This window comes from Ahaetulla prasina, chromosome 3, assembly GCF_028640845.1.
Source record: "Ahaetulla prasina isolate Xishuangbanna chromosome 3, ASM2864084v1, whole genome shotgun sequence".
NCBI classification, from domain to species: domain Eukaryota; kingdom Metazoa; phylum Chordata; class Lepidosauria; order Squamata; family Colubridae; genus Ahaetulla; species Ahaetulla prasina.
The window spans coordinates 31,359,768-31,374,959 of NC_080541.1; the positions used below are offsets into that span (position 1 = coordinate 31,359,768).

At 42.6% G+C, this 15,192-nt stretch overlaps 1 protein-coding gene and 1 long non-coding RNA gene across 5 annotated transcripts in view; one reads left to right on the forward strand and one right to left on the reverse strand.

Moving 5' to 3' along the window:
* VPS13B (vacuolar protein sorting 13 homolog B) overlaps positions 1-15,192 on the reverse strand; it is a 357,489-nt gene that overhangs the window by 19,239 nt on the left and 323,058 nt on the right. For all 4 annotated transcript variants that reach the window (XM_058175718.1, XM_058175717.1, XM_058175719.1 and 1 more), the window contains 2 exons: positions 8,314-8,429; positions 6,230-7,053 (listed from right to left, as the gene is read on the reverse strand). In XM_058175718.1, coding sequence (XP_058031701.1) covers positions 6,230-7,053; positions 8,314-8,429 — 940 coding nt within the window. The remainder of the gene's footprint in view (positions 1-6,229; positions 7,054-8,313; positions 8,430-15,192) is intronic.
* The window catches only part of LOC131194583 (uncharacterized), a 60,003-nt gene that overhangs the window by 7,053 nt on the left and 37,758 nt on the right, over positions 1-15,192 (forward strand). The window lies entirely within an intron of this gene.

Sequence of the window (15,192 nt, forward strand, 5' to 3'; positions counted from 1 at the left end):
CTTATAAGTTCCCCACAAGAGCTTGAGGGTGGAGGAATTTCCAAGATTTAGTTTCTAACACAAAGCTACGGTTGCTGGCAGGGAGCCTGACTCTGAGCACGTTCCAGCAATGCTAGCTCTGAAGGCAGAAGGACCAGAAGGCCACCAAGCCTTGGAGACTTTCTGTAGTCAGAGCATTGCAAAGAGGCTCCTGTCAAACTAGAAGAGCCTAGTTTTACACCTGCCTGGAGGCGGACTAGCTTTCCAGGCTTGTTACGATCAGCTGAGCAGCCACAATGGATGGACAATTTCTCAGGACAATTTCTCGTGCCAGTTCTTTTCAATTAATGCAGTATTTCTGCAACTTACGATAGAAAAACATTCCAGAGCGAGAGAGAGGGCTTTATTATACTGATCAACTTACAAGGTTATAGAAAAGTCTAATAATTTGATATACCAATTGACTTTCAAGCCAATAAGAAAAAAAGTGTTTCAACATTATGATTTTTCATTCCATTATTTTTAAGATAAACTTTAAAAAAAAAATCACATAAGCTACAATAGTTAAGAGTCCACTCTGACAAAAGTGGACCCTTGATTCTGCAGTAAGTGCTATGAAACAAATTGTTTTGCATTTCTTTTCCTTTTCCAATTCCTGATACATTAAGGGTGTGCTTCTTCCTGAAACTTTTCAGCGAGTTTCAATAACTGAATAAACCTATCCACAAAAGCAAATAAAAGAGATAACTTGTTTGATCACCTTAGGGTGGTACTGCATTTTCCACTTCAATTATTTGCCTATATCCAACAAGAAACAAACAACCTCGCAGTGTATTACACAAGCAAAGTAAACACTATTTAAGCAATACTCCTAACCCTGTCTTCTTGCAAATACTCTCTGAATTCCAAACAAGCAATGGTGCCATCAGCTATTATTCCAAATGGCTACATGCCACCAGGATATTATTTTCAGAAAATATACTGGATGTGCGTTCATACTCAAATTTGCACGGATACCAAATCTTCTAACTCAGGGTCCACCTTTCAGATCATTTTGTTGATCGTATTTTCATGCTGGCTCATTAAGTCAGACAATAACTGTCTTGAGTCCAAGGTTTTTATGGAACAGTACTATAAACATTTATGCCGGTAGTAAGTATAACGTTTTTCAATGTTTTGAATGCTTATGTACCTGAGATAGCTTATAATGTAAGCTCACATTTGAGTGATGGAGTTCTCCCAAGGAAAGAATTCCATAGGGATGGCAGAGCTGAATGAATTATCAGCTCTTTTGCCAAGAAAACTGCAGGGATATGTCCAGGCGTCTAAGAATTGGACACAATTGAAAGGAAGAAAAAAATATGTGTTGAGACTCACACTAACTTCACAGAAGCTGCAGTTAAGTAAAAGAACAAGAAGGGAATAAAACCCTAACTCTCATCCCTCGAGCCCCCCATTTTTTAACACTGAAATTTATCACATCATAAACTTCCTTTGAGAAAACACGGAAATAGCTCATCCACTACAGATTCAGTCACGGCAATCTTTCATGCTTTCTAAATCAAAGAAACCTCTTTGGCAAAAACACAAATAACTTTCAAATGACTTCCTTCCATAAGCCTCCCGTATTTCTGCTAAAGCTATGTGTGGAGATGGATACTGCAGTTAAGAGGACCAGGAGTGCTAGGACCAGGGCTTATTTTGCTTTGGAGGCTTTACATCTCCCAAAGCGACTTTGTTATTTCATGTCCACAGTCGTGACAGCTAGTTTACAGTGATACACTGTCCCGCCTTGGGGAGCGTGAAGGTCAGCTGGTTGATGGGGTGTTGGGAAAGGGATGCAGGTTTTGACAAGCGCGGGAATTATTTTAATCCACCCAACAGCTCTGTGCTGATCACTTTCCTGTGGAGTCTAGTTATGGCCAGATAAATGACTTCTTGCTCAACATCACTGTGTAAACACAAATGGCATTTGCATGCTGATTAAATTACTCAGAGGAGGATCCTTATAAGTTCCCACAAGAGCTTGAGGGTGGAGGAATTTCCAAGATTTAGTTTCTAACACAAAGCTACGGTTGCTGGCAGGAGCCTGACTCTGAGCACGTTCCAGCAATGCTAGCTCTGAAGGCAGAAGGACCAGAAGGCCACCAAGCCTTGGAGACTTTCTGTAGTCAGAGCATTGCAAAGGCTCCTGGACCCATGGGTGAGTCCTTCATAAGGAAGCCTGAAGAAGTCGGCAATCCCGTTCCCAACGCTTCTCACCAAACTGGCTGGGCTGCCGAGAATTTCCAGAGATCCAACAACCCATCCTGCAAAAGAACGCATGGTTAAAAAAATATGTGTTGAGACTCACACTAACTTCACAGAAGCTGCAGTTAAGTAAAAGAACAAGAAGGGAATAAAACCCTAACTCTCATCCCTCGAGCCCCCCATTTTTTAACACTGAAATTTATCACATCATAAACTTCCTTTGAGAAAACACGGAAATAGCTCATCCACTACAGATTCAGTCACGGCAATCTTTCATGCTTTCTAAATCAAAGAAACCTCTTTGGCAAAAACACAAATAACTTTCAAATGACTTCCTTCCATAAGCCTCCCGTATTTCTGCTAAAGCTATGTGTGGAGAGATGGATACTGCAGTTAAGAGGACCAGGAGTGCTAGGACCAGGGGCTTATTTTGCTTTGGAGGCTTTACATCTCCCAAAGCGACTTTGTTATTTCATGTCCACAGTCGTGACAGCTAGTTTACAGTGATACACTGTCCCGCCTTGGGGGGAGCGTGAAGGTCAGCTGGTTGATGGGGTGTTGGGAAAGGGGATGCAGGTTTTTGACAAGCGCGGGGAATTATTTTAATCCACCCAACAGCTCTGTGCTGATCACTTTCCTGTGGAGTCTAGTTATGGCCAGATAAATGACTTCTTGCTCAACATCACTGTGTAAACACAAATGGCATTTGCATGCTGATTAAATTACTCAGTGGGAGAATCCTTATAAGTTCCCACAAGAGCTTGAGGGTGGAGGAATTTCCAAGATTTAGTTTCTAACACAAAGCTACGGTTGCTGGCAGGGAGCCTGACTCTGAGCACGTTCCAGCAATGCTAGCTCTGAAGGCAGAAGGACCAGAAGGCCACCAAGCCTTGGAGACTTTCTGTAGTCAGAGCATTGCAAAGAGGCTCCTGTCAAACTAGAAGAGCCTAGTTTTACACCTGCCTGGAGGCGGACTAGCTTTCCAGGCTTGTTACGATCAGCTGAGCAGCCACAATGGATGGACAATTTCTCAGGACAATTTCTCGTGCCAGTTCTTTTCAATTAATGCAGTATTTCTGCAACTTACGATAGAAAAACATTCCAGAGCGAGAGAGAGGGCTTTATTATACTGATCAACTTACAAGGTTATAGAAAAGTCTAATAATTTGATATACCAATTGACTTTCAAGCCAATAAGAAAAAAAGTGTTTCAACATTATGATTTTTCATTCCATTATTTTAAGATAAACTTAAAAAAAAAAATCACATAAGCTACAATAGTTAAGAGTCCACTCTGACAAAAGTGGACCCTTGATTCTGCAGTAAGTGCTATGAAACAAATTGTTTTGCATTTCTTTTCCTTTTCCAATTCCTGATACATTAAGGGTGTGCTTCTTCCTGAAACTTTTCAGCGAGTTTCAATAACTGAATAAACCTATCCACAAAAGCAAATAAAAGAGATAACTTGTTTGATCACCTTAGGGTGGTACTGCATTTTCCACTTCAATTATTTGCCTATATCCAACAAGAAACAAACAACCTCAGTGTATTACACAAGCAAAGTAAACACTATTTAAGCAATACTCCTAACCCTGTCTTCTTGCAAATACTCTCTGAATTCCAAACAAGCAATGGTGCCATCAGCTATTATTCCAAATGGCTACATGCCACCAGGATATTATTTTCAGAAAATATACTGGATGTGCGTTCATACTCAAATTTGCACGGATACCAAATCTTCTAACTCAGGGTCCACCTTTCAGATCATTTTGTTGATCGTATTTTCATGCTGGCTCATTAAGTCAGACAATAACTGTCTTGAGTCCAAGGTTTTTATGGAACAGTACTATAAACATTTATGCCGGTAGTAAGTATAACGTTTTTCAATGTTTTGAATGCTTATGTACCTGAGATAGCTTATAATGTAAGCTCACATTTGAGTGATGGAGTTCTCCCAAGGAAAGAATTCCATAGGGATGGCAGAGCTGAATGAATTATCAGCTCTTTTGCCAAGAAAACTGCAGGGATATGTCCAGGCGTCTAAGAATTGGACACAATTGAAAGGAAGAAAAAAAATATCCATTTTCTGATTGCGCCGGTCATGCTGGGAGCCGAGAGGGACAGATCAGAGCTCTGGTACCCTCTATGATGCTGCCCACCTGGGGCCTTCAGCGGAATTGGGTCTGCTTGCCCACTGGAAAGGGAGAAGGTCAACTTGCAAAACAGGAAGCTCTCCCCGATGTTCCTGCTGCCGAGCAGCCTTTAGTGTGGCTGGCTCGCCTTTCACACTGGGAAATTTAATGCTCAACCAGCAAAGTGGGAGCCAGGCAAGATTAATAATCAGCTAAAAGCAGTCAGAATGGGAGAGCTCAGAGAAAATACATCTGTCCGATCAGACTGAGTCTGAAAGCTGGGAGGCAAGAGGAAGAGGAGTAGCTTATCATTTTGCAGACTCAGTCCTATAGGATCAGAAGGAGTTAACCCATTCCTGATTGCAGGTCCTGCAGGATTTACAGGGCCTCTGAATGTATATAAAATTAGCTTGTCTACTGACACCCATTTGCATAGTCGCTGACAGGAGCACACATCAGAATGATCAAGATCACAACAATTGGAATGGAGAAAAATAATTGTTTCAATGCAATGCATATACTAGTCTATAAAAATGTGCTACAGGGATTGAGTCATTTTGTGAATGTGCAGGTATGGAAGCAAGACAAGCTATCCATTCATCTAAATGATTGTTTGTTCAGTATTGATCTTGGATGGCAAAGAATCAGCAAAACAAACACACTCCTCAGATCAAAGGACAATAAACATCTGCATGCCAGTCTAGTGTGAGGATTCTGTGAAGAAAGACAGATTGCTAATCATAAACGGCAGCCAAAGGGAAACCGAACAAGAACACAGTTTTCTATGGCCTAATTTGCTTCAAATGTACAGAGATGAATTGAATAATGCCATGAAAGAAACTCCTTTTGTGAGACCATGTTAAGAAACGGTTTGGAATTTTGAGTTGAGTGGTTAGCTAGGCCAGGAAAGAGACAATCAGAATGTAGAATCACCCCTCTCTTTGTGTCAAGGCTTGCGACTATATCCCATAAAAGTCCAAATCATTTTTGCTGTTTAATATTACTAAATTTTCTTCTCATTTTCAAATAAGGTTTTAAAGACAATAGTATTTCAGACAAGATTGTTACTTTGCAGTTGCAGAGCAATAGGCATACCCACAATAAAAAGTAGACTCTCCCAACGTCTGCTATCTGAATATATAATACAGAGGTCTTCAAACTTGGCTGCTTTAAGACTTGTGGACTTCAACTCCCAGAATTCTGCATAGCTGGCTGGAGAATTCTGGGAGTTGAAGTTCACAAGTCTTAAAGCTGCCAAGTTTGAAGACCTCTGAGATAATAAGCGCACAAACGTGCCTACCGTTCCTGTCCTATTGTTTTTCTTTTCTTCTTCCTATATATGTTTATATGTGTATATACTACATAATCTTTTTGTATGATGTTGTGACAAATAAATAAATAAAAAAATAAAAAAAATAATACATTTTTTCTTAGCAACAGCATGGAAATAGCTTGGTTGCCTCCCCCTTTTCCCAGGATGTTTTCAATCTAGCCCACCTAATATTTAAAATAACATTTCCGTGAGTAAGAATGGAAGTTAATTCTAAGTACTTTGTCGCCATAGCTACACTTTCTGGAACCTCATTAATGATGAAGCTATGGTCATTCCTCAACTTAACTCGCATCTGATGAAATGAGCTGCAACTGCTGCCTTATAATAAAACTTGTTTGTTGGAAAAGGTTCTGCCAGACTGATTTTCCCTCTCTCTGAAAGAAAGAAACAGGTATCTCTAAAAGACAACCATATGGTTTTTGGTCATCAGTGCAGGGCAAAGCATAACGTCTGTTGGGGTCTTTCAGAAATGTAGCCAATACATTGTAAACCTAATCTAAAAAAATGTGTACAACTATTAAAAACAACAACATACCTGCTCGAAATAATGCTCCTGCAGCATAATGCATGGCTAGGGCATGAATAAGTTGCCTGGCAGTTGTAAAAAGGGGTCCTCGTTCGAACACAGAAAAGGAGAGAGGAGTGTGATCCGAAGCAATATAGATCTTCAGCGAAGCATGGATGCTCACCAAGAGGTTTACTGGCTGGATGGCCAACTTCCTTAACTTCACTGGATTGACTAAAGCGTTTGCGTGCTGCCTCACCTGTTCTGGCAGCGCCTGGCTTACAGTTAACGCTTTTGCCGAACGACAGACGCTTTTGCTGCCTGGAAGATAGGTCTCAAATAAAGTCTTAATGTAATACACAAACGTGTCTTCCACATACAACCTGGCTGGCTTTAGTTCAAAATTGAGGTCATTCGCGTGAAATAAAAAATTTTGCTCTTTCGACAAAGTGACACAAAGTTTTACAAATGCATTCTGGTTACATTCTTCCAGGTCTTTACTGGAAAGTGTAAGGTTATGGACTTTAGCCCACTGAATGTTTTCATTTTTTTCTCCCTGGCACAACACCACTGGAAAATGAAAATTGGACTTGTTGTAAAGCTGATTGTCCAGCTGAAAGTCTCCGCAGTAGATCTGGAGGGTATAAAACTGCTGAAGGCCACTAGTGGTCTCTTCTTGAAATTGGTGAAAGAGAGGTCTAAGGTAGCTAGCAACTGGAACCATATTAAGATAAATGTAGTCTATTGTGAATCTCAGAAGTTCTGATGATACTTTAGGATTCGTGATGTCATCATATACTGCGAGGCTCAGCTGGTTAATAAACAACTTAAACACAAGGCTTTGCTCCCGGCTTCTGTATAAGAGAAAACAGTGTTGTAAAGATTCCTCCATTTTCAAGTAAAAAAATAAAATGTATATGCAACTGTTATGAACGGAACATGAGGATCTGGTCAACTCATGCAAACAGATACAATTATATGTGCCAAGCTATACCTTTCCTACTCATTTAACATAAATGAATACTTGAATTCTTAATGCAATGTTATATTTAAACTTCCTTGCAACTTTTTATGCATAGTAATTTTCAGTTGTATTTGTAATGCAGTGGCAAGTAAATCAATCAGTGGAAAATATCCCCACATCTTGCTATATCTTGGGCTGTTTGACAAACCCTCCACATACTAGATATTCTCTTTTTGTTTTAGCTTTTTCTTTATAGTTTTTATTATTTAATTATTTAATTATTACGTAACAGGTTTCTGATTGTTTTATATATCTACTGTTTTATTGAATTGTTGCACATACTATCAAAGAGTCACTTTTCATGAGATGGGCAACCATATAAAGTTGATAAATAAATAATAAATAAATAAATATGGATAGTTTCTATTATGGATCATTAATGTCACATTATGGAAGCAGCAATTTCCCCTATTAAATCACCATGGCTATTTTAAACTGATGATAGGCTGGCTTGATTCATAGTCTTAGCTAATCTTTTGCCAAGCTTAACTGCAAGTGAACAAGTAAATACTGATACTTACATAATTTCATGGTGATTCCTAATTATAGGATCCTTTACAACTACACAAACCAAGCCTGCAATAAAATTTCTATGCTCTCTTGATGCCAAATAATACAGTCAAACACTTTGGCAGATATAAATAGGTGATATTACAAACCTCACAACAAAGATTTTGCACTTTGGGTCACCAAGGCAGTGCAATAAAGATGATCAACCACAAAGTCTGTATTGGATCATTCTTCTGTCCTGCATCACGAATGAGAACTCCCACAGATCTCAATGGGAGTTAAGTGCAAGAAAGGTTTGCTAATCTGGCCAATAAACTTGAAATGTGTGAGTCTTCCCTGAGTTTTGTTTATTATAACAGGCACTTCATGTTTATCCTTTGGTGACATGACCTCAGATGTTAAATTGTCATGCCTTACAATGATATACAAAATGTTAACATGTGGTCTAAACATACGCCACACATATGCTGTGTGACACCAGACAAAACAAATAGTTGTGCTAGTTTTAATAAGTCACTTCACACCTAGAGGGCTAAACAGCTACCCAGAACAATTTTCTTTCTGAGCAGTTTTAACATACCTGATCAAAGTGTCTTGGTGTCCTGGCTTTCCTTCAGGTGCTAAAGTAATTATTACTGTCCCGCACTGATGGGCAATATCCACATAAAGGTAGCCAAACCCAGTTAAAAATACAATCTGCGAAAAATAAATGGTACTTAGAAATCTAACAAAAGTAGCTCTGCCTTGATTCATTAAAATTGACGCTGTTTGGAATTATTTACTCCAGAGTGACATCTATACAACTATAACGGAAACAAGTGTTTAGTAATATCAAACTAAATAATAAGAGACCTACAAAGCTAGGTAAAAATTATAAATAATTCAAAAAGTGGATTCTCCAAAATTCGACGAAAATAAAGTCCAGAACATGAAGACTTTTACATCCCACCCCACACTTTATTGTTGAATTTGTCTTACTTAGATACATTATTTCAAAATTATGCACAGAGATATTTCCAAGACTTTCTCCAAAATATAAAAGCTTACAGTGTGTATGTTTTTTTGCACAAATAAGGGGAGTTTATATCTCTATCCCCAATTACAAAAATATTACCAATTAACCCTGATGAGCATAACTCCTTGCTTTCATGCAGGCAATAATGGTGCTTCGTTCAGATTTATCTATTGATATATTTTTGTTTCCCTTGCCCACAAAACACCACACTACAAGAATATTTATTCCCTCAGGAATGTTATGGCCTAGATAGCAAAAGGTAGTCCTCAACTTATGATAGTACCAGGAAAGGAGGTCCTAAGTCATGCCAATTATGAATATTAATATGCCTAATTTAATGACATTTTTATGGTGGTTATTAAGTGAACACAACAGTTGTAAAGCAAATGCCACAGTTGTTCAGTGAACCCATTTTTGAACCCAAACTGGAAGTAAATACTGATTTTTGTTTTAAAAAGTCATAAATTGAGGTCATGTGACCACAGGATGCTGCAAAGAGCTATAAATGAAGGCCTACTGCCAAGCACCCAAAATGCGATCATGTGACTACAAGGGTCAACCAGACGCAAAAACTTTGAAACCAAGTCATAAGTACCCTTTTGGCAATCCATCGTAATTTTTAATTATTGCTAAGCAACAGGTGTAAGTCAAGGACTAACTGTATGTTAAAATTTATGTACCTGAAACATCTTACACCATAAAGAGAAAAAGTTCACTTGAACATTATTTATTTGATTTTTATCCTATCTTTATTATTTTATAATTAACTCAAGGTGGCAAATTACCTTCCTCCTCCTATTTTCCCAACAATAACAACAACAACGTAATGCCCATTGGGCTGAGAGACAATAACTGGCCTAAAGTCACCCAGCTGGCTTTCATGCCTAAGACAAGACTAGAACTCACAGTCTCTAGGCCAGCACTTTAACCATTAGGCCAAACTGGCTGTCCTACTATGCCAATTAATTAATACTTAATATTAATAAGTGTTCATCCTTCTTAAAATTCTTCTTTCCTCAGAATGCTTCCTGACATAGCATATAATCTGCAAGAGAGCATAACTTCTCTGAGTTTTGTATTTGGCTGTAGAAGCATCCTGAAAAACATCCCTGGTTAAAAGATTCTTCTAGCTTTAGTTGTTGGGAGCATCTGCCCCTCATTGCTCAGCTATGCAGCTCCTTACAACTCTGCTGCTGACACATCACTGCATGTGATTCTACCCCACAGCAGGCCACCTTCTCCAATCCCACAAAATGGAAACTGCTTCAGGGTATCAGATGTTCAAGTTTAGAATATGATCTAAAAATGTCTAAAGAAGGAAGACAAAAAATAAAACCAAAAGAGATATCAAATGAGAGAATCCCATGTTACCACTTTTGTAAAAAAAAGAATACGGAGAAAGCACTTCCTGAAATAGAAGAGATAATGACTGTTTCTAAGAAAATATAAATAATAGTTAGAGTTAATTCATAGGGCCCATCTTCCTCCATAAGAATAATTGTCTACACTGGCTTTTAACTTCTAGCAAAGGCAGGGAATTTGGCTAAACATTTGCATGAAAGTATACTCAGCCATATTGAAAGACATGGTTGCATAGCCAGTTCTAAGAATTACCACTTGTAAGCCATTTCTAAGAATTACCTATTAAAACACTGTGCCAGCTAATGATCTGATACTATATTGTGATGCATTTCTTTCTTTCTCTGGTTCCAGAGATTCTCCAGTCCAAATAATTCCAGTATGGATGCACAAGAATTTACCCAACTCAAAAAAGAATCATCCTTTGCTTTTTGAAAATTATATTACTAATTTTTAAATTCATAGATTTATGAAAAGAAATGTATCATTACATATATAAACTGAAAAGTGCTGATATTAATTTGTGCAGAGCAAGGTCTGTGCTACTTATTTAACTATATCATCAAGCCTCTGGTTTACGCAGACATCTATATTCCCACCAGTGACAAAACCTCATAGCTTCTGAGGCAGGTAAAAACCCTGAAATGTGCTAACCTAACCAGGGCAATGGGAAAGGGAAGCTTTTCTCAAATGTAGAAATGTTATTAAAAGCTTGATAAATTACTATTTTTGTTTCTAGATTACACTTATCTTGGCTTACCAATGTTATTAGTGGACACAGCACTCTTCTGAAACATAAAATAACATCTTGCTGAATTATTTCTTTGAAGATTTCCTGATGGCAATTAATTCCTCAGGTCAAATAAACATAACAGAGGAAGCCATACTATTTAGTTTCTTAAATTTACAGACATTTGCATTCATTGTATGCTTTTAAACTTGCATTGTGAAAAGTGTTTTTTGGTTTTTTTTGCCCTTGCAACTCCTGCCTGTTTCTGAACGCTTTGGAATCTGAGCCAAAGTTGGCTTTGATAGCAAATGGCAGATGGGAATTTCAGTTAGTATCTACTGAGTTTTCTTACAAGAAGAAAGAGCACTTAAATTAATGGCTCAACTGAAAGAGCAAACAGCTTGTGATCCTATGATATCGGAGTTGCTTTCATTTTTGTGCCAAAATTACAACCAGAACGAACCAATTCTAATGCAAAGGAATTGTAAGTTCTGCATTTCTGAGAAATGATTATATATACTTGATAGCACATTTTTTCAATATTCTGATTTTAAGATAGAGTTCCATTTGGCAACTAAGTTTTTAACTAATGTAACCAAAAGCTCTTTGAACTTTAATATATCACCAAGAAAATGAAACCTGCAGAAAAAGCAGTGGGAGCCGATGCTGTCAGGATAAAAGCATCCACATCATTAAAAATGTGAACTTTCACTGGGGAAACCCAGACATAGACTGAAAGTGGCATCATTTCTCTGACTACAGGTTGCCATTGAGAAAATCCATTTCCCATCCAGTCCACACCACAATCCCAGACAATGCAGGAGAAGACCAAGGGAAGAGATAATATTTCTTCTTTTGGTAGCAATTGTATGATCCAAGTGTTTGTTCAGCAATAAACAGTATTCGCTTATTGGTTTTTATTTTTTAGCTTAACCTGGGAAAAATATAGCATTTGCTGATAATAATCCCTTGGTAGTGTTGTGTTTATCATTCCTCTCACCTCCCTATACGTTTTCCTTATTATATTTTCTCATTTCTTTTATCTCTTCACTAGCAACATTTGGTTTGGAAAATCCTTGGCCAGGATTCCTTTCCTTTTTAAATCTGTTGCTCTATAAACTTCATATATATTCATGGTGCAAGTAAATAATACAAGGTTTCAGCAAAGCAAGCTCTGCCACTGTTAAATGTTTAAAATGAAAGTAATCACCACTGTGAGAGCTAATGTTTGCTCTTAAAAAGTTAAAGTGATACTCTTATCCAGCCTTTATCTCTCCCCAACAGATTTTGGATAGGAACATTGATTTGAGGCAGAAAAATGATACCATTCCACAATCTTTTGCTGGCTCTATTTTACATATGGTTAAAAGGAACCAAAAAGCATGCATTTTTAATTGTTATAAGATAATCTTAGCTTCTAACACTGAACCTAAAACAAAAAATGTTTCTGAACAATGGAAAGCACATGTTGATTGATGGAATTGAAAAATGTACCGTATATACTCGAGTATAAGCCGAGTTTTTCAGCACGTTTTTTGTGCTGAAAAACGTCCCCTCGGCTTATACTCGAGTATAAGCGAGTTTTTCAGCACGTTTTTGTGCTGAAAACGCCCTCGGCTTATACTCGAGTATAAGCGAGTTTTTCAGCACGTTTTTGTGCTGAAAACGCCCTCGGCTTATACTCGAGTATAAGCGAGTTTTTCAGCACGTTTTTGTGCTGAAAACGCCCTCGGCTTATACTCGAGTATAAGCGAGTTTTTCAGACCGCGCCTTCGCCGCCGCGAGCCACCCAAAGGCCAGAAGAAAGGTCATTCCATCGGAGTAATGGGCGAAGGCTCCTTCCTCTCCCGCCTTACCCATGCTGTGCGAGCCCGGCTGGGCTGCAACCCCGCCGCCGCCGCTCCTTCCTCAGCCTCCCGGGGCTCGCGCTCTAGCAGCCGCCAAGCTCAGGCGGACTCGGCAGCTCCCCATCAGCACTCGCACGGCGCGATTCGGGCAGGAGGTCGGGCTCGCTCTGTGGCGGTGGCGCGCCGCCGCCGCCGCCGCCGCCGCCGCCGCCGCCGCCGCCGCCGCTCCTTCCTCTCCCGCCTTACCCATGCTGTGCGAGCCCGGCTGGGCTGCAACCCCGCCGCCGCCGCCGCCGCCGCTCCTTCCTCTCCCGCCTTACCCATGCTGTGCGAGCCCGGCTGGGCTGCAACCCCGCCGCCGCCGCCGCCGCCGCCGCTCCTTCCTCTCCCGCCTTACCCATGCTGTGCGAGCCCGGCTGGGCTGCAACCCCGCCGCCGCCGCCGCCGCTCCTTCCTCTCCCGCCTTACCCATGCTGTGCGAGCCCGGCTGGGCTGCAACCCCGCCGCCGCTCCTTCCTCTCCCGCCTTACCCATGCTGTGCGAGCCCGGCTGGGCTGCAACCCCGCCGCCGCGAGAGCCACCCAAAGGCCAGAAGAAAGGTCATTCCATCGGAGTAATGGGCGAAGGCTCCTTCCTCTCCCGCCTTACCCATGCTGTGCGAGCCCGGCTGGGCTGCAACCCCGCCGCCGCGAGAGCCACCCAAAGGCCAGAAGAAAGGTCATTCCATCGGAGTAATGGGCGAAGGCTCCTTCCTCTCCCGCCTTACCCATGCTGTGCGAGCCCGGCTGGGCTGCAACCCCGCCGCCGCTCCTTCCTCTCCCGCCTTACCCATGCTGTGCGAGCCCGGCTGGGCTGCAACCCCGCCGCCGCCGCTCCTTCCTCTCCCGCCTTACCCATGCTGTGCGAGCCCGGCTGGGCTGCAACCCCGCCGCCGCCGCCGCCGCCGCCGCCGCCGCTCCTTCCTCTCCCGCCTTACCCATGCTGTGCGAGCCCGGCTGGGCTGCAACCCCGCCGCCGCCGCCGCCGCCGCCGCCGCCGCCGCCGCCGCTCCTTCCTCTCCCGCCTTACCCATGCTGTGCGAGCCCGGCTGGGCTGCAACCCCGCCGCCGCGAGAGCCACCCAAAGGCCAGAAGAAAGGTCATTCCATCGGAGTAATGGGCGAAGGCTCCTTCCTCTCCCGCCTTACCCATGCTGTGCGAGCCCGGCTGGGCTGCAACCCCGCCGCCGCCGCTCCTTCCTCTCCCGCCTTACCCATGCTGTGCGAGCCCGGCTGGGCTGCAACCCCGCCGCCGCGAGAGCCACCCAAAGGCCAGAAGAAAGGTCATTCCATCGGAGTAATGGGCGAAGGCTCCTTCCTCTCCCGCCTTACCCATGCTGTGCGAGCCCGGCTGGGCTGCAACCCCGCCGCCGCCGCTCCTTCCTCTCCCGCCTTACCCATGCTGTGCGAGCCCGGCTGGGCTGCAACCCCGCCGCCGCCGCTCCTTCCTCTCCCGCCTTACCCATGCTGTGCGAGCCCGGCTGGGCTGCAACCCCGCCGCCGCCGCTCCTTCCTCTCCCGCCTTACCCATGCTGTGCGAGCCCGGCTGGGCTGAATAAGCAAGCCAACCTCCTCCTCCCTCCCTCCTCTCCCCGCAAGCGAAAGAGCGTTTTCCGTTGGAAGAGAGAGAGAAAGGAGGGGCTGTTCCTCCCCTTCTTTCATTCTTTCTTCTCCCTCCGTGCTTCAGAAGCTGGGCGTGTGTGTGCGCGCCCTAGTCCCCTTCTGTTCCGTGGCGCTGGAAGAGAGAGAGAGAGAAAGGAGGGGCCGTTCCTCCCCTTCTTTCATTCTTTCTTCTCCCTCCGTGCTTCACCGTGCTGGGCGACCTGGAGCAGCTGCTCTTCAGCCAGATGCTCGGTGAGTCAGCCCGTCCCCTTCCTTCCCGTGGGGGTCTGCCTTGCTGGTGAAGGTTATTGGGGCTTTTGAGCAAGGGAGGAGGAACGCGAGCACCGCCTTTCGCGCTGGCATTCCGGGATTTCCCTTTGTTTAGAGCTGGGAATCCTCCTTCCCCCTTTTGCACTCCCTCCCTCCCTCCCTCTCTCTCTCTCTCTCTCTCACACACACACACACACACAGACTTCTAAAGTCGATTGGCACAATGCTAAGCAAACACAGCAGTGGGTCAAGGGTGAAGGGCTAGGAACCTGGCAGGTGAAAGGTTGAGCGACATGAAAGGCAAAGACCACAATTGTTTTAAGAAAGAAGCTTTAGCAGGGAGGGGGGGATGGGAGGGTGTTTTAAGTTTTGGCAAACAGCCAGGCCAACTGTATTGGAGAAGGTCACACAACTGGCCTTAACATTTTAGCTGCTGTCTTTTTCCTCACACTTGGGTTTAATGATATTAGAGATCCTTATTGCCCTGCCAAAAAAAAAAAAAAAAGAGCCACCCCAACGTCTATGAAAATTAACCTTCTCTGCCAAGAGACACTGTGCAGGGTATTTTCACTATTGGTGTGCATACAGGCTTAGATTTG